Raw genomic sequence first — 19,845 nt, 5'->3', positions numbered from 1 at the left:
CGTTAACCCCGCAGGAGGAGATGGCTCAGCATCTAGGCAGGCTTCCACCTGGTTTGCAAGGGGCAATGGAGAGGTTTGCTTGCAGAGAAGGAAAGGTTGCGAGAGGGTCTGGGAGGCAGCAATCCCGGCTCCTCACAGCCCCGTTTTGCCTCACACCATCCAGGAGACAAATCCTGCACCTCACAGGTACAGCAGCCAGGGAGTTCCTGCAAATGGCCCACCTGGGAAGGACACGTTGACCAAATCCTGCCCAGAGTCCTTTGGATGCCCAATGGGCATGGTGGTGGTTCCCCACCTTCTCATCCCAAACTGAACCCAATACTCTGCCTCTGCTTTCACCTGCTCTTCCAGTCCGTCCTCTCCCCAACAGCAACTGGTGGATTGGGACTTTTCAACACGTGCATTGATGCCTCTCATCCCTCTGGAGGGCGCCTGGCTTTGATCCAGAAAGCTTTAGGGTAACAATTTTACAGCTCTTTGCTCCGTCCACCTCCCGCCTGTCCTTTGGTGGTGAAGCCAAAAACATGCGCAACTCACAGGTTGGGTTTGTTTTGCTGGTACAGTGTGTTTTGTTTACAGCTCTTGAAACGTGTATACAGAGACCTCAGAGCTCTTTCACGATTGCAGCCTGTGGCTGCTTCATATGGACGGGGGTTACAAGGCTTTATGATCCCTCCCTCAGTTTTACAGATTTGAATTTATCCTCGGGCAAAAACTGGTGTCATAGAATGCCAAGAATCTTGGCTCAGGAGAGCCCACGAGTCCTGTACCCTCTCGTCCTGCAATTACTGGGCAGAGATAATGTTCTCAGCCAGAGAACGTCCATGGGAGCGCAACGTGGCTTGACTAAATGCCAGCAGAACTGATGTAATGGTTCCCATGCTGGGGCTGCGCTAGTAAAATGTGCTACAGGCTTGTGCGCGTCGTATCTATATGATCCCAAACCAAGGAGCAGGAGGGAGAGCTGGGGGAATGACAGCTGACTGGCTCATTGACATTCTCTTGGAGTACGGTGACCCATCTCCTGGCTCTCTGCGTTTCCTCATACGTAGGCTGGCAGGAAAAGTGTGAAATATTGAAAAGCTGAGGGTGAAACAGTCATTAAAGCTCAGGGAGAGGAAAGCTCCCCGTGCTGGGAAGGACAGAGGCATTAGCACTGGTTTCAATCTGCAAAACCCAGGCTTTTTCTGTCTGTGGGGTGCTCGGCAGCGCTGGTCTTGCTCCACTTTGTGGTGTTGGCGTGAGGCAGGCTGAGCCGGGAAGGGGATGGATTCCCGCAGCCTCAGCTTCTCAGTGCCTCAAGTCTGAATCAGAGCTGTTCGCTGCTGCCTGTGGATCTCCAGCTGTCCGTAAGGCATCAGAAATCACTACCAGCTCCTGTCTGTGCCTGCAAGAAAGTCAGGAGGAATTAGTAGGAAATGGGAATATTTAATAATAATTTGTAAAATTGTGGTTGGGTTTTTTCAGTAGAAGTAATATCCCCATCCAGGCTACCTGTGTTTCAGCCTTTGCTATTCTGCAGTTTCCTGTTTCCCTGACCACTAAGGAACAGAAACGGGGTGTTTTCTGGACAAATCTCAGCTGGTTTGGTGCTGCTTTGGTTTAAAGAAATTAAAAGCCATAGCTCTGAGAGACATCTTTGTCCCTTAGCGTGCAAGGTCACTAGCAACATTATGAATTTTTAAAGGATGAAACAATCAATATTTTAAAGAAATAAGTGAAATTTCTCCCCATCTTCAAAGCTCTTTCCTTTCTGGAAGGTTTTTTTCTAAATCTCCCAAATTACCCCATGATGGACATTTCTGTCTTCTTGATTAAGTGTGCATGTGAAAAGGTCATTCCATTTTTCTTTCCTGTTATTAAGTTTATATAAATCCTCTAAGAATCAGCAATAAAATACTTCATCTTCCTATTTCTTTTAAAAATAAATCATTTTTTTTACCCTCTATGGCCCTTTCCCTGAAGATTTCATCTTTTTCTGCTGCTGTTTTACTTTCAGAGTGGCCGGGCTTGTTGAAACTGCAGTCACTCTTGAAGCACATCTTGGTGCAGCGTTTGAGAGGAGCATAGATGTTCTTCTGTGGAGACTTGACTTACGGTCTGGCTTCTTTTTTCTGTTCTTCAAATAGATACTGAAAGGCATTTACAGAGGAACAATAAAAGTTTCTCTCCATATATGAAGAAGCATCACAAGCAGAAACAGAGCGTGTTCAATATGACTGAATTGCAAGACATAAGGGAAAAAGAGCAAATGGGGGAACCAAAGAGGAATAATTCTCCAGCAAATTGCCACGCTTCCCCATTTCTGAACAAGAGGCTACATGCAGACAGGTTAACTCCTGCAACTGTGTCCAACACAAAGCGTCTCCTAGTGTGGTCTGCTTGTTAGCCAAACTGAGGCACACTTCCCTAACCCCAGTTTGGAGCTGTTACCATTGTAAGTGTTTGGGGTAAAATCCATCTCCGCAGGAGAGGGTGTTCCTGCAGCAGCTGATTTTCCACACAACACCAGTACTATGGATGATGCAAAAGCACAATTTTCCTAATTCCTATCAAAATCCATGGGATTGAAATATTGGTTTAGGAGTCAGGTATCTAAAATTGTTTGTCAACATGGGCTCGCTTCAAACAGGAATTTTCTTACTGTCTAGTCTTCCGAAATAGTCAACTCGCTTACTCTTCCCATCCTCCTTTTTCCTTCTAAAGAAAGCTTAACAGAGACTTGTCGGACTAAAGTGCATGTGCCTGGCACGTGTAACAAGTAGTAGTAACCAGAATATCCCCGTATACACATCTTTTTTGAAATAGGGATGTGGTAGTGGGGTTGTCATAGAAACAACTGCATTCATCACCCACAGCAGGGTAAGGACAGACCGTTGTTCCCCATTCAGAGAGGAATAGAGCCGGGCTGTGAACCTGAGGGGCCAGTCACTCCTCCTGCAACAGCAGGCGCTAGTGGGAACTAAAGGCACTCAGCATCTCAAAGGATGAGCTCTCATTCCGGTGAGTGTTTCGGTCTGGATGAAGACATTACAAGGCTTGATGCCTCCTCTGAGCAGACTCAAAGTGGGAGTCCCACTGAAACCTTTCTTCAGGCAAAATTTCTTTGCAGGAACTGGATGCAAAAGCTTTCGATGAGATAAGCTAGTTCTCATCCGTTTGGTGATAAGCATGTTCCCAGAGAAGGGAGAGCATAAAGCTTCTAGTAACAAAGGAGCTTGGAGTGAGCAGATGCTGCGAGGTTGTGTGTTGAGGGCAACCTTCCTTGCAGGCTTTCATAACCCCTCTGGTTATTTGTGGGCTTAAGCATTGGTTTAATAGCTTGAATTTCAAGGGATCAAAGTACAGTTTGCTCATAATGTGGATTGGTCAAAGTCTGCTTGGGTACCTGGGCACATGAAATATTTTTTATCTGTTAACTTCATATATATAAACTCTGAACAGGAAGACAAACAACAAATAGCAGATAGCTATTTTCCAAACAAAATAAACTCTGAACAGGAGGACAAATGACAAATAGCAGACAGCTAGTTTACAAACAAACTTTAAGAAACCTTGAAGATGAATATGTTTATCAAATGCTGCTTAGCTACTAAATAATATCCAATGATGTTATTAATGGCAAGTCCAGCTCAGGTTGTTTGTTCATGGATATATTAGCTGCACTCAACTTTCACTATTCAGCCAGTTCTCCTCATCCCTGTTCAGCTGGGATTCGTTCCTCAGTGCTGTGAAGACCATCCTGCCACTTTGGACATGGAAAAGGGGATCTAACATATGGAAATGAGCCTTGCAAACAACCCTTGTGTGAGGAATATTTGCATCTGCTTTAAAGGTTCTTCACTGCTCCTGTTCTCAGCCTGCCACGGACCCAGTGTGCGAGCTAGCTATCAGATACATCCTAGGAATAACATAGACTGCTAATGAGCATTGTACATGGCCGTGAAGTTGTTACTGCGACTTTTATTACTGCTAAGACTGATGTTGGGATGCAATTTACTTAGAGGGGCCAGCAGAACTAAGAGACTATCCAGAAATTACTCGGAAAGATTGCTCAGGAAAAGATTTTAAAATAATTTCTGCTTCTCTGTGGGTTATTTTGTAATTACGCTGCAAATTACCTCAAACAGAAGCTTGAAGAACAACAGAAAAAAAACTACCCATGTTCAGATCTCTTCTTTAAGACACAGCTGGTGTTACTGGCTGTCCTTGTGGCTATTTACGATGCAGATCAGTATTCAAGCAGGTATTGTTTGTACCATGCGTCAGGGGTCCAAAAGCAGAACCAGAATTTTCTGAAAAATCTCACCTGGGCATCTCAGGGCTGGTGTCTGCCACTTTGGTACTAATTATTTTAGTGACCTGTGACATGGTACGAGAATGGAATTATTAGACAGTTGTTCAAAGCTTCAGTCTTAGAGAAAATCAATTATTCGTGATAAAAATACTACACAACTATTATCTCCCATTTCTCTGCAACCTTCTTTGTCCCCTTTGCAGAATGTTATCTGCTCCTTAAGTAACAAATAAGTTTCTAATGGGTCTTTATTCCTGTTTTTTCCTGAAGTCCCAGTACCAGGCATTATGAGGGTATCATTTACCACACCATAGATTCCTTCCTCCATCTTTAAGCAGATGAGAAAACTCTCAGGCTTTCCAGAAATTAAACCTTGCCTTCATAACTAGAAATCTCCCAGGATAATAAACAGAAAAATCCCAATGAAGTCAGAAAAGTCCACACTTTTCATACAGATTAGCAGGTAGAGCTCAAGACAACTGAAAGCTATAGCTCACCTGTGACCCTAGCTCACACAAGAGCCAGCTAAAACATCTTTTAAAATATTTCCTGGTAAATCCTCAGCTTAAAAATGAATTAGGAAAAAATATTATTTATATGCTAGAGCAATGACTTTAATTATTTTTTAAAAATCAATAATTAAAGAAGAAAATAATTACTGAAACTTGAAGCTATTCCATCTGATTCTCACTCTTACAACTTGCTTGTATTCATCTATTACCATGTGAATAGGGCAGTGATTACACTCCTGCCAATGTATTAAGTTTACCAGAGCAGAATTCTCCTTGATTGGCCTAAAGCGAGGGCAGACTAATTTAGTTCACAAAGGTAAATTAAAGTGATAGGCTTTAATTAAGGGAAGCTCCATTTACAATCCAATGTGGGGCATAAGGTTATTTGTACTCAGCACAATCTCAGAGAAGATGACAGCACTTTTCTTTTCCTCTTTCTAATGCAAAACTCTTGAATCAAAATAATAATTTTGGGTCCTGGACTGCATATTCTCCTCTTCCCATCAGCCATAATCATAACCAAAATTCCACTTTGATTCCACTTTTTTTTTCCTTTAGAGGGCGAGTAAGGTAAATTTGAACATGTTGCTCCTTTCTGTACTTTCTGAAAGGTTTCTGTGAATATTCCCATCAGCCTAAACCCTGGTTCACTGTCTTATTTTTCCCTTTGTTTCATCTGTACACCTAGAGACAGACGTACACGCGACCAAACAAGCAGCGCTGCCTAGAGAATGGGGCTAAATGACAAAAACTCTTTTATCACCACAGCTCTGAATATTGGAACACCCTTTAGAGCATTTTCTTCTTCTGATGCAGCTAAAGTCAGGTTTAAACACAACCGTGCAGTGATGCAGCTGCATACAAGGAGTGTGATCCACCGATTAGGCTGTAAGATTTAAGCATGAAGAACAGGCTAGAACATGCTACCAAGAAAGGTGCTGAAGCTGTTTGAAGAAAGGCAGAATGAAGGAACTCTATGAACTCTAAAAAAAATAATCTTTAGTAACTGTTTTAAGTTCTGTGCACAGAACTCTATGATTCTATGAAAAGCATAGTAGAGCCACACTTATTTTTTTTTAATCGACATGTGATTTCTAACAGGGATTCAACATCTGGACTACAAAAATACAATAATGAAGAGAAAATATATTTTAAAAGCTAAACAAAACTCTCGAACACAAAGCCTGTGAAATAGAGGCTTGGGTCAAAAGCCCTCACTGACACAGCTGGTTGGTTTTCAAAGAAATGGTAGTAGCTTTTAGCAGGAGGGCAATTGCTGAATAGTGCTCGGCACATCCTGAGTTAAGATAATACAAATAGCTGTTCGTGAGAAAAACAGATAGGCTAATGGCCTCTCCTGCTCTGGTTAACAGACCAGGGCTATTAAGAAATGTACCTTGGCTAGGGGTATTTTTGTTGGTTTTGCCTTTCATTTTTTTGGGGTTGGTTTTTTGTTTTTTTTTTCATTCTCCTTGATCAGCTGCTTTTTACAAGTTAAAAACTGTAATGGAGGAAACGATAATGGAATTGTTCCATGTCATCTTCTCCCCCTTATTGACACCTGTCACCTATTTAACCAAGTGGCCCACTCAGCTAATGGACAAATGACATTTGTTACATTGCTCTACTGGAGTAGATCAATCTGATGTGTTCTCCATTATGGGTAATAGTTCAAACACACGACTTGCTTCCAGGGAATAACTGGAACAGATCAAGAGCTCAATTCAACATCCAAGTGCTTAAGTTGAAAGTCACAATTGCTATTCACAAGCTGTTTAGATTTAAAAAAAAAAAACAACACAAACCTAAATTTATTGACTTGAAGGTTAAAAAACCTTGGACTCATTTTCAGATTAAATAAGCAGATGTCATGGACTGGGAGTGCTTTTGCCAATAGTCAGATTGTCATCTGACCTGTGCAAATTTTTTTTTAACTAATAATGTTTGAGCAGCTTGAAAGTCTATCATCTGTTTCCTTGCTGATCGTGTGATCTTCTGTCAGGCAAGCATTTTTATTGCTCTCATTTCAGGCTGCCTTAAAATGCTAGAAAGTTATGTATGTTATATCTACATCTCTGTATATTATTATAATAAATATTCACTCAACATATTCACTTATTAGGGTGAAACCCCCAAATAGCACATACTGTGCAAATTATGCATCTATGATATAGATAAATTCTAGATGTAACGAATTACCTTTAAGATGTGTTTTAAACTCACTATAAAAATCTGTACTCAGGCTGAACTTTTAAAGGCAAGACCCAAAGCCCACCGTGATACAATGCTAATGCATTTGAAACCAAACAGAGGAAAACAACAGCGAATACAGTACTTCTCTGTATAATATTATCCATGTATTTTATATGAAAGATTCTAGACAACGTTTTTCTTCCAGACTTTGCATAGTTAGTACAGAGATTACTACTGGTAACCTGCTAATTTAAAAACAACAGGGTAGCGTGTGCGATGGGCCATGCACTTTTGCCTAGCAATAAAAATACTGTTTGTTTTCACAGCTATTTCTTTTTCTAAATTCATCCGCGTGTCTTCCAGGTTCCTCAGAGACTGTTCAGATTCCAGCAGTTTTTTCTTCAGGGAAGCAATGGACTCTGTTAGCTCTTCAACTTCACTGATCAACCTGAACAGAATTACATTAAGTAATAAAAAAAATGAGCAGAAGCCAATCTGTGTTCAAAAAGACACATGAACTGTAACAGGAATAAAGATCAACAGTTATAGAACCATAATACTCAACAACAAAGGACCTCAGAGAGGTCTCCGTACTTGGTGAAAATCAGAGATCACTTTCACAGTTTCTGTACAGATTTAGATAGTACCAAGAATGTCTCTTGCCACTAAGCACAGTGGAACTATCCATCCTCACATTCTCCCACTCTGCAGGACACTTGTACTAAGAATTATAGGATGAAAATTGTGAGGCAAGTCACCCAGTTTGACTGGATGAGCATTTTATTAAGCCTGGTTTTTGACATCTGTTCACTGGTATAAAACTCAAGTATTAAAGATGACACTTGCACCAGAGATCAGAAAACAGTCTTCACTTTAAAACCATATAAGCATTTAAAGAAGCATCAGCACATAATTTTAAAAAAGCAGCAAACCATTTTTAAAGCAGCACTTCATTTCAACCGAAAGTCAGTGAAGGTTAGGTGCTTTACTGCAATCTACCTGCAAAGAAGGCACATACTTCCTTCCTGAGAAAACAAGATCCCGGTGTGCTATGCAAACTGAGTAACTACAAACAGTATAAGTCTGGCAATTAAACACACGCTCATTCAGCGAAGGGCTTGTGTGTGTCCCTAAATCCCATTAAAGGCAATGTACATACTGAAAAGCTCACACAGGGATGGTTTGCTGAATCAGGACCTTAAATGAGTGTGGTTGAGATGGTATAAAGCATTTGGATTAACTGTAGCTTCTTTCTCACTGTATAAAAACCAGCATATTGGTTTTAAATGGTAGGCAGCTTTGCTACAAGGATATTGTAAGCCTGCAAAAGCTGATTCCCCACTTTTCCTAAGGGTAGGAAAATGTGAAGGAGGAGAATCAATTACAAAGCTTATAATGAGATCAAAACTGACAAATGTGACATTCAGACCTTTAATTGGAAAGGATTTGTTGACCTCCAGTTTTAAACTGGATTATTACTGAAAATCAAATGCCACGAGCCCAACGGTTGATAGTACCGAGGACTTGTCTCAGACTATGAATATGTGCAGCTTATTTACATCATCAGCACTTGAAGCATAATTCATTCAGCACATAGTCCACCTTGTGGTGAACTTCTGCTACAGCAAAAGGGTTTCAAATGATCCACATGCTGTCAGATTTTTTTTGGATCATCTAATTCCGAAAGAAACCACACGGTTCAAAGAAGAAAGCAAAGACAAAAGGCAGAGTTGAGTCTATAGTTTTCTATTTGTCAATACATTAGCTTAAAACGATATTTTCCTCACAGTGATTTCAGTCAATTGAATTATTTCTGATTTATATCAGAATCAAGCCTAGCAATAAAAACTAGAGGCCATGTGTTGCCAATAAAAAGTGGAAAAGCTGTCTAACCTCACTTCTGGATAAAATGGAAACCTTGGAGGACCTGTTTGATAGTGTTTACCTGAATTGTGCTTCATCTCTGCAGAGCTCTACGTTGGGCCTAAAAGATCTGTCGTACAGCCTTGTCTGAGCAACTTTCATTGGGGCTTCTTTGTCTTTGATAGCTTGTTTGAGAGCGGCAATGTTAGCTTCTAGATCACCAGTCTCCTTAAGGATCTAAAGAGGATACCCAAGAAAAAGAACTGTTTAAAAAAAGAATACACATTGTCTCTGTGCATGCTATACATCTGTTCATGGTCCTAGTGAGCCAGTTCATAGTTTTGACCTCCTATTTGGCCAGAATATAGAAGACATAGAAGTACAGAAATAGGAATACTCTTATCAGATATTAAGCTGCCACAGAATACTGTTCTGTACCTGACATGGATTAAGACATTTTTCCTTGAGGATAATCTACTGTGATCTTCTCAAAAGAGGCTATCACCCCTGTAGCCAGCATTTCAAGAATAACACTTACTTTTTTCAAATGATACTCTAGCTTCTGTTTTGAATCGTCCAGCTCCTCGCAGTGTTTGTCGAAAGCCTCATTAACAGCAGCACATTGCATCCTCATGTCCTCAGATATATCATGAAGAATATTGTCAATCAAGTCACGAAGATTGATGGAAGCCAGCTTTTCTCGTTCTGCCCTGTAGATGTTGTCATGACTGAACTTGGCCCATGTCTCTGGTGTTGAGGCGCTGGAGGAAGAGGTGAATGGTATACAAATAGGAACCTTGATCTTTTGTTCAAGTTGCACTTACAAAGACAATCTGAAGTGGTTTTCTCCTTGCAAAAGTGTTGTCAACCTCTGTTTGGTTTTGCTGTTGCTGCAGTCTAGACTTACCATGAATGAAGAAGACTAATCCTTTACAAAATTAAGGAACTCTTATTCATCCTTTGGCCTCTGAGGGATACAATACATGACACACAATCATCCAAAGTTCTTCCACCTTTAGCTAATACTACTAAGGCAAAAAAGTATACATATACTTTTTTGTGCAAGCGCAAGCAATTAAGTCATCAGCAAATAAACACATTAATATATTCGAGCTTTACAGTCTGTGTCTACCTCAAAAGAAAAAGAAACAAGATCTCTGGTTATACTTTGCCATGTTGAACAGCAGAAGGAACTACATAGCACTTGGGACACTGCACCATAGGAACACTGCCTGAAAGGGGAGAGGGAAGCAGCAAGATTTATTGCAAGTAATAGGAGTCCTTTCTGTGTCGAGGAAGCAGCACATGCCTTTCCCGAAAGAATAGCATGCCTGCCAATGTCAAATGGTAAGTCTCAATAGGATTTAGATCAGGCTTTAAAAGGATAAAGCCAATTATTTCTGCAAAAAACTTCTACAAACTCAGTCTGCCTACAGCGAACCAACTTTGCCATCAGTGGTGTGCCATGCTGAGACAGTAGCACGACCTTTACTATCCATGTACCTGTTTTAAAGCTATGACATTGTATGTCCAAAGAAGCAGCAATCACACCTTTAATTCAGAGCAGCATTACAGCTTTCGCCGATGCAAAGGATGTATTATATCTTATATATCCTCCTCTTTGTGGAGGATAATGACAGTAACTGCTCACCTCTCTTCAAACTTCACTGAGCTGGGATGGAACTGGATGTTGGTGCTCTGGTTACTGTATCTGCCACATTTATCATCAATGTTGTATGTTTCAACTTTGTCTGACCAGTCCATTTCACAGACCTCTTTGTGTTCTCGATTTAATCTGAAAATTTATCATTATCACACATTGTTAGTGGAAAACAATGCAATTAACAAAACTAGCACAAACATTTGTGAAGCTAGGCTCCTGAGCCTACTCTTAGAAACCACAGTGAGAACGTAAACCTTCCTAACCAAACACTCTCTTACAACTACCTGCTACAAAGCCAGGAAGCCCGATGGGTTAACCACTACCCTAGACCATCCGTACTGTTCTGTGCCCACTGAAGGCTTAGAGCTCTTGTAGCCTGAGACAACGGAGTTGTTGGACGGAGGATTTTTTCAGTAGCAGCTACAGCTGCAGTTATTATGGGGAGAATAGGTGTGAGGTTTGCCCAACAGAACACTCTTCCCATGATAAGACATCAGGTAGTGCTGACAGAAGACCCATCCTCCTCTTTTGCTGCTATATTGAGCCTGACTCAAATTTAAGACCTCCATAAGGTGACCCTGTATCATTCTCCCTTCTCCCTCTAGCCTTTCAATGACTGTAGCATGCAGACAGCATCATTTATCGATGGAAGATACAGGTACAATGATATTTGGAGTCAAACCTGCTGTTTTGTTGTCAATTAAATGAATCATACGTCACCAAAGTAATAAGAATGACTTCAGGTTACCAAAGACAGTGGGTGGTTATCAACTGTTAACACCAGATGTCACTGTCACCTAAGGAATTAAAAAGACTGCGCCTGCCCATGATAGTACTAAAACGATCTTAAAGCAATTATGAAAAGCCAAGCATACACTCACTCAGTGGATTATTCTCATACTCTAATTGATGTAGCGGAACTAATTTAAATTATTTTGCATTTATAGACCTTCTTTCTAAAAACAAAATTTAATTTTATCTGGTAGAATAGCACAGATTGGACCAGATTAAAAAAAAAACAAAAACAACTAAAATATCGAGGTTTCCAGCAGTTAACTCCTTCATATTGATGCACCTTAGGATTTGGGTAACATCTTTGCAAAGGGCTTGTTATAAATTAAAAGCAAATATTCTTTTTGAAATGCAACAAACATCCAGACTGATACAGAAGGTAGAGCGAAGTTTCATATTTTAAGTTCATACTGACATCTCGTGGCAAAAAACTCATCTTGAAAAGGTCCTTTGATCAGAAATTATTAAAAGATTCTATACTACAAATATATCATAAAATGCAACAAAGTAGAGTGATATCCAGATAATATTTTTATTGTGCTCAAGTTTAGTGTTGGGAAATTGGAGGACTGAATACACATACTAGAAATCAGGGCTGAAAATCTAAAGCATGGCTTTAGGGCACGGCTCTTCTCGAACTTTACCCTACTTGAAAATCCTGATGGTTCACCACTGGGTTTGTTCAGGTTTAAATGAAATTCATGTGGTTCATAAGCCTGGCGTGGGTACAAACTTTATCCACTGGGCATTGTACTCCTATATGTCAGGAATTATTTCGCTATATAAATTAGCTGCTAAGGTATTGTAAAAATGTCTTACCGCATCTGATTGCCAGCTTGCATCAAAGTTCTTTTCAAAAGCTCCTGGATATTTTTGATGAGTTCAACTTCCTAGATAAAAACATTGAGACTTCTGTGATAGCCAGTGCAGTATATGCTATCCTGCAGAGCAATTTGATTTCAATGGTTGTGGATAAATACTTAAATCTTCCACTCATTACCTACTCTTACCCTGTTATTGCAAGACAAGATGTTCTGAGGAGTTAGCAGATACAGAGGTAACTCAGCTATAAGTCCAAGGTGGCAACAATACTCGGAATACTTCTAAAGCCTGGGCATTCCTTATTTTCATATTGCATGCATATTCTATGAAAAAAAAATAAAATCTATGTTCTATCAGATTAAACAGAACATATGAATTACTTGCACAGCCTTGAAGTAGGTGGAAAAGAAGGCACCAACACCACGCTCCGCAGAAGACCAGCGTCATTGCCTTGTACCAACATAAGGTGCCATTGCAAACCTGAGCAGGGCACCGTCTACCCCGCGAGCACAAACTCGGATGTCAGGGGCTGCTGCCTTGCCACAGGGATGTGATGCAGCAGATCAGCGTCTCTGGCAAGACACCGGCTTGCTGAGTCCTTGCAGGTGCCTTCAGAGCCCTCTGCCTCCGCCTGTAGTAAGCGTTTTATCTGTATGCAAGGCAGAGGCTTCCCATCAGATTCCTGCAGATCTCCAAAACCACACTTTGTCTGAAATATGGTGATAAGGTGCTATTTAACATAAAGGAGTGGCAGTATCATATTATTCTGTCGGTCTGAGTCCTTTGAATGATATTTATCAACTAAAAATAGAAGTTAACTACTCTACGATTTAGTCACTGTCTGCTTCAGCAGGTGTAGGAAATATAAACCCAATGACACTTACAACTTTACTTTTTTTACCAGAGCTATTTATTCCAGAGCTCATTTTGCCTCTGATGATGGACAGTATCACGGACTGCAGAATTATCTGAAATATGCAATGTTGTTGGAGGGGTTAATTTCCTCTCAGTCGCAAGCCATGACTGCTCAACATCACGAAGCTTTGCCTCGCCTTCGTACCAGATCCGATGGCTGAAGCTTCAGCTCAAGCTGGTTTTAGCGGGAATGTTCATTTCCACACAAATGTGATCAAACCAAAAAAGACGGTATTTTCTAATAATGTCTTGTTGAACCAAAAGTACTGGCGCTCATTTGTGACTGCTATAATGGTGCTTTAGGGATTAACTATCAATGCTCTACGAAATGACTTTACTGACCAGGTGATTACATATTATTATATAAAAGCCAGTCCAGCAAGCATTCTCTTTTTTACTATTTAAAGGAATTTAATATTTGAGGCTCAGATATTAAAAAGAACTTTTGTATATTAAAAACTCCTAATTAATTTTGCTGGTTTACATCAATGACAGTCCACCAATGACAGCTAAGGGAGTACGTACGTAGTAATAAACTTTATTCCCAGAACACTGCTGGCACACATTGATTCTTGTACTGGTTTTGAGAAATAAATGAGTGCATGTATCCCTGTAGTGTGAGTTTCTCCATCATAAGAAACCAACAGGGACCATAAAAAAAATCATTTTATTCTAAATGGAAAAGGACAATCATGATTGGAAATAAAGTATTATTTTTAAGGTTCAAAAAGAGAACAATTAAAATAAACACATAGCTGAAGGTATCCTTTTACAAACTGTGAGAACATGAAAACACTTTCTGCAGGGAGGAAGTATTACAATGGTTGAGTTGTCAAAGTAAAAATTCAAAAGGATTTTACAGGGTTAGAAAGGTATCGCACTCAAAATTATATTTATAGTAATTGATGTTATTTTGTGTTTGGTAGTCAGTTTCCATGTAAATAAAGAGACAACCAGTTTCCTGTGAGTAATGTGCCTGATTTTAAATAAGAAAAGTCTTCCTTTAGCAATTAAGGTCTCTCACATAGAAAGAGTGAAATAATGCAAAAATAAAGAATTTCCTTGTTGAATGACCTAAAATAAAATTTTAAAATGGAATCCCTGTTGAGGAGATACACATTCAAACATGACATTTAAAACTGAAGATATGATTCTCATAATTAGTGGCAGTCTAAGACTAGTTAAACTGAATAAGCAGGGATAAATGACAATGAATTTTCATTTCTTATATACTAAATGATTGCTCTTAACTTTTAAAACAGTTAAAAATTCAGATTGTATGGCTGGGAGGAGCTGTGGCACCAGGTTGAAGATGAAGATCCTTTAATCCAGGTTCCTCAGTCCTAGGTGTACTGTTAGACGTCGCAGGACAATCCAGCCTGCTGCCTACCCACAGCTGTGGCTGGCTCGTGGGATGGACGTGGGAGAAGGTCCACACTGCGTGAACGCCTGCCAGGCAGCGCTACCTGCAGAGGAGCAGCAACTGGGAATCTCATACACCACAGGGAGGACTTAGAAAATGCCATGTCTGCTCCTTCACATTCTCTTTCCAGAGTAAAGTCCATCAACAACCATGGCAGAGGGAGCTGCAGCCAGGAGCACAGCTCTCCTGGACGGAATTCCACATTAAAATCCTGGGGGTAGATCTGGGTTTTACCAAGTGGCAGAAAGGATGATCTTTCTTTAGTCTGTGCACAGAACGGTGTTGGCAATTCATTTGAAGGCCCAGACTGTATTAAGAGAGTCAAAGCATGTGAAAGAGTTTTAGTAGCTAGCAGCATCTTTGGCTCAGAAGACATTAACTTAGACTTGCATTTCTTCAGTTCCTGAGAGGATTTGGTGGATGAAATGTCTTTTCTTTTTTTTCTCTCTCCTTATTTTTCCCATGTCTTCATGTGCTGTCTGTTAAAATGAAATACTGTCAAATCTGAAGTGATCTTGGCTTCTTTTCAGCTGTCTTCTCCATGGTTAATACTAATAATAAACCTCTGTTATTATAAATGGTTGTCAATTAACAGGGAGAGAACCTTTTATAGTTTAGCATGCCATTTATTTTTATTACAGTATTTAATGTTTATGTTGCAAAAGTTGGATTTTCCTCAAGTCTAGCGATAAAACCATCCCAGTTCATGACTTTGTAAGTGTTTAATTAATGGTGCAAAGAAAATGTTTAAGAGCAGATGTTTGTGCCTTCCATGAATTTACAAATCCTTTTTTTTTTTTTTTCAGCCTGTCTTTTTACATCAGTGACTTGCAGATGTCAGCAATGTCTAAATACAGCACCCAGGGCCAGAATAACACAGTGAGGGAGCAGCTAGGAGGAACTGGTAGAACGCCATGAGAAAGGCTGTGCAGTCGCCCTTGATTACAAATCCGGCTGCATCCACCCATCAGTAACAACATGACACCAGATGTCCCACAGCAAATAGAAGCAAGCTAGCTTACAGTTTTCACTAGATTCAGACCCCCAAACAGCATGTAACAGGAAGACACAGTGCAGCTGGGAGCGAAAGCAGGTAACAGTCTTCAAAAACTCAGCTCTGTGACTGGCCTTTTTCCTGCTGGTCTCTGAGAATCATTTCAAAATCTGCCATCTGCAGATGTTGAAAATAAGCACCACGCTCTTAACTGAGCTGTCTATGTACAGGACTGTCCTATTGTGCAAAGCTGCAGAACACAGTGTTTGGAAATGGTATTCCACTGTTTTCCTTGCCCCATTATTGCAGTTAGCAGCAAAACACACTTAGGTATACTTTTCCATTTTTTTAAACTTTGATTTTACACAGTGGACAGGATCTTGGCTAATGCCTTTGTCTTCAGCATCAGGGAATAGCTGGGGATGACTTCATTGTTGACGCAAATGCACAACAAATCAACACTCTTGAGTCAAATACATTTCTAGGGTAAAAATATGGCATAAATATAAGTACATCTGCTTATGCCACAGTCATATCTGGCACTCAGTTAATGAATCTGGACACTGGACATGCAGAAATAACCTTGAAATGCAGAATATATGCAGTTGCAACATGATTTATTGAGAGTATACCACTATGTGGCAAGTCCTTTGCTAGCGCTTACATTTTCAATATTAAATGTGTGCACATAAACATACTAAATTGTCATTAAACTGATGCAAAGGGAATTCAGAGGAGATGTCATATAGGTTATGAAAGTCAAAAACCTGATATAAAACAGATGCGTGTACTGCTTTTTCTGAATTCAGCTATTTCCAACGCAGCAGCACAAATAAATAAAATTATTCTACTTGAGAGATTTTATCTTCTTTTAGTCATCAAAGATCCTTCTTTATTGGAAAAACAATTGTGTCCTTCAGCTTCTCTTTCTTAACCAGAACTGCATTAAGAAAAGATTAATAGGCTGCTAAGTGGAGTGAATGAGCTTCTGCATAACAGCTGATTTTACTATGCATGTAAGGAGCTTTCACTTAAATACCCTCATCCCTCATTCCAGCTGTTGCTATTTAGTGGTGGTATGTATCACAATACATGGTCTAAATATGACTCCATGCTGCAAAGCAAATAGGACGGATGAGTTGGAGCCAAAACTCCTTAAAAGAGGAAAAAAATAGGAAAACCCCAAATCTTATCTGGATGCATAAAACCTTCATCAGAGAGAGTTCTGTTTTCTTTGTGAGTCATCTGAAGTGATTCTTACTGACCAGATAATGAAAGTGCAATTACATGCAGAATTCAAAACTGCTTGTATTTGATGTTGTCTCTTTAAATGTCATCTGCCAAGGGGCTGCTGAAAGGTGGTTATCTCAGCAGGATGCTCTGGGAACTGGAAAATGTTCTTCATTGCTGCAGAAAGCTGAAAGCAGGAAAAAACCCTATGTCCTATGAAAAGCTTTTCCATGACTATGTGAAAGGCAGTCCCTTGCCCAGACACGCTCCTCCCCTGGCTGCAGATTCCCCCATGCGCCTGTCCATGGGAGCTGGCAGGAATATGGCAAAGATACCAAAGAATAATGCCAGCACAAGCCTGAGCTGCTAGTAGGAGAGGAAGAATTTCAAAGGAAGGAAAATGCCCTAGAATATCAATTAACTGTGTAATTAAAACTGCGAGAAAAAGAATGTCTGTTTCCTCACACAGCTGACTCGTGGAAACTATTTCTTCTTTTTCTCAGTTTTTGCATGGGAAGAGAATAAATTATTCCTGATCTCCCTTGTATTTCTTAAGAGAGTTAGGATTACAAAGTGACTGGACAAGTAAGTTACATTCAGAAAAAGTATGTCAGTACTTTAGTGATAAAATTTGCATAACTCCTCCAAACAAGCAAATGTTGTAACACAGAGCTACCAGTGAACTGAGCCATTAACTTGGAAATCTGTGCAGTGAACAGTCAGAATTCATGGCAGAGCAGCTCTAAGCGTCAAGAATTATTAGTCAGATTCGGAAAGAGTAAGAAATACAAGGTACCACCTGATTTCTTGCAGTGAAAGAGGTATAGAGTATAGCTGCAGCTTAAAGAGCTAGCAAAGCTATTTTCTGGCTATTTTCTATTTAAAAGCTCTTTGCAAACATTCATGCCATAAAATCTACTCCTCTGTGAAACTGGGAAGGATTTCCTCCCATATTATGTACTCCCCTTCCTTCTGCACTGCAAAGGTCATTGGCATGGCAACAAAATCTTCATTTCTCAAGAGTCCATCTGCTGCTGGTATACACGCCTCATCTGAACTCACATCATTCTTTTTTGATGACATCCCACTTGGCTGTTGACGATCGGTCGTCACAAGCAGAGAACCACAATTTCAGGTGAAGAATTAGCAGCAGCAGCAGATGGACTTCTGAGCAATGAACAAACTATTCTCTGAGATCAGGAGGAAAGAAATACAGGAGACAAACCCTGACAGAAAATGATTTTTTGGTGTAAATCTTACATTTCACATACTTCTCTAAAACATCAGCAGCTGATGAACATAATTTATTTTCCATAATCTAAACCTTGTAACAATTCACACACTGAAATATCCTATACACTGTCTCACACAGTTATATTTTTGACTAGAACAACCTCTTAAGTATAGATTACAATTCAGCAATTGTACACAATTCCTATTAAAAATATTGCTAAGTACTATCATGCCATCAACTATGTAAGTCTCTCCAATATTTTTCTAACAACAAATATTAATCATCTGTTTTAATCAGTAACTCATCATGAATCAACTTTCATAATATATTGGAGGCTGTAGGCAAATAATCATTAATTTATTTGTGGGACACTAGAATATGTATCATTCCAGAATGAAAAATGACCCAGAATCTGTTCTCTGTAACATGTGCAGCCGCAAGAATTACATTAGGTTTGAAGGCAATCTACATGCAGCGCTGGATCTCAGTGACAGGTAACAAAGTGTCAGCTGAAATAGAGAGTCCTCTATGGGAGGAAAAGGATCAAGCAAATTTCAGGAGAGTCTCAGGTTTGCTGAAGTCACACTGTCAGAAATACCATCTGTCTGTGCCCCCCCGCTTGCCTGGAGCTGTCATCTCATGCAGGTGTCACACGACTACATTGCACAGTTCAGAGAGAGCTGTGCTGCTGTCCTGCAGGACGTTTAAAATGATGGTCTGTGTTGAGACACTGTAGTTCAGTGTTGGATCACCACCTTGTTGTGAACCTTGGCAAGACTACAGCATCAGACTCTGTAGTAAAAGGTAATGGCAGAGACTGCCAGATTTGGACAGCTTGAGCATGGAAACAGGCAAGGAGCAAGCATTTCACTGGTCCTGAATAGTCTGCTCATGGGGTACTGCATTTTTAAAGTGTAACATGCAGAGATGAGAGGACTTTAATCCAAATGGAGGCTGGAAGAAGTTTAATACCAGAATAGGATGCCCATCCTGGTTCAGGAAACCTCTGTTTTGATTTTGTTTGGATCTGGTCTGAGAGAGGGGATTTGGTCTCCTCTAGTCATAGTCGTGTGATTTTAAATACTTTTTAAACAGAGGAAGGATTTTAAACAATCCTGCCTAAACCTAGGAGTGACGGGGCTCTTCCAGGCTGCCAGAAAGGGGCACTAGGCCTCTGTGCATTGCCAGAAGATACCTTCATGAGCTGCAGTTACCACCTACTGACCAAGCTGTTCACTATTTTAGAGCCCAGGGCAGCACTAAGAGAGTGCAGCCAACAACCCTTAACATCCTAACGTCCTGCTCACCTTCAGCAATTCTCTCTCCACCTCATCACTGACCAGGTCTGGGGCTTGCCTCCTGTCCCAACACTGCAGGTTATCGGTGGCAATAGCATAGGGCACCTCGGTGGCATCAAGCGCCCTTTCCAGACGCAGCTTCTGGGCTGCCAGTAGGTTGGTCTCAGCATCAAGGTCCTCAATCTCCTTCTGGAGCTCGGCCTTCCAGAAGTGTATATCTTGCAGGCGCTGGCCCAGGGCAGCTGTGGAGTCCTGCTGGGCACGCTGGGCAGCAGCAGCAGCATACTCGGCCAGCTCCTTGGCCTCGGCCCTGCCGTGCTCGGCCTGCTCGCAGCCGGCAAAGGCCTTGTGATACAGCTCAGAGTTGTTCAGGTGCCACTCGGTGGGCAGGTACTTGGCCGTGCGGAAGCCAGCAGTGTCCCGGCCGCTAGACGAGTCCGGCCCCGTGGTCAGCGCCACCTCGTACACCTTCATGGGTAGGTCGGAGGGAGGCACCGACTGCGGCGCCGGCTCCTTGGTCAGCAGGACCCTGGGCTGCGCCATGGCTCCGGGGCCTCCCGCAGGGCAAGCCCTGCCTCCCCGCTAGGCCGCGCCGGGTCCTCCCGTCCC

At 40.9% G+C, this 19,845-nt stretch overlaps 1 protein-coding gene across 1 annotated transcript; it reads right to left on the bottom strand.

Annotated features, from left to right (window-relative positions):
* Positions 1-7,094: 7,094 nt before the first annotated feature.
* Positions 7,095-19,779, bottom strand: TEKT4 (tektin 4). Its single transcript, XM_009888536.1, has 6 exons — positions 19,246-19,779; positions 12,140-12,210; positions 10,517-10,660; positions 9,404-9,626; positions 8,948-9,102; positions 7,095-7,450 (listed from the first exon to the last, which is right to left on the bottom strand). The coding sequence occupies exons 1-6, from the start codon at positions 19,777-19,779 to the stop codon at positions 7,234-7,236; spliced, it is 1,344 nt and encodes a 447-aa protein (XP_009886838.1). The 3' UTR covers positions 7,095-7,233.
* Between the last annotated feature and the right edge of the window lie 66 nt (positions 19,780-19,845).

This window comes from Charadrius vociferus, unplaced genomic scaffold, assembly GCF_000708025.1.
Source record: "Charadrius vociferus isolate BGI_N301 unplaced genomic scaffold, ASM70802v2 scaffold27, whole genome shotgun sequence".
Taxonomy (NCBI): Eukaryota; Metazoa; Chordata; class Aves; order Charadriiformes; family Charadriidae; genus Charadrius; species Charadrius vociferus.
Note: the sequence above shows the minus strand (reverse complement) of the source record. Positions and strands in the feature narration are given on the sequence as shown.

What these genes read in the sequence shown, in the direction of transcription:
- TEKT4 (XM_009888536.1), bottom strand. Translation starts at nt 19,779, where the DNA reads ATGGCGCAGCCCAGGGTCCTGCTGACCAAGGAGCCGGCGCCGCAGTCG. An exon ending in TGGAGAGAGAATTGCTGAAG is followed by an intron (nt 12,211 to 19,245) that starts GTGAGCAGGACG and finishes GTTTTTATCTAG; the next exon opens with GAAGTTGAACTCATCAAAAA. An exon ending in TAGAGTATCATTTGAAAAAA is followed by an intron (nt 9,103 to 9,403) that starts GTAAGTGTTATT and finishes TATCCTCTTTAG; the next exon opens with ATCCTTAAGGAGACTGGTGA.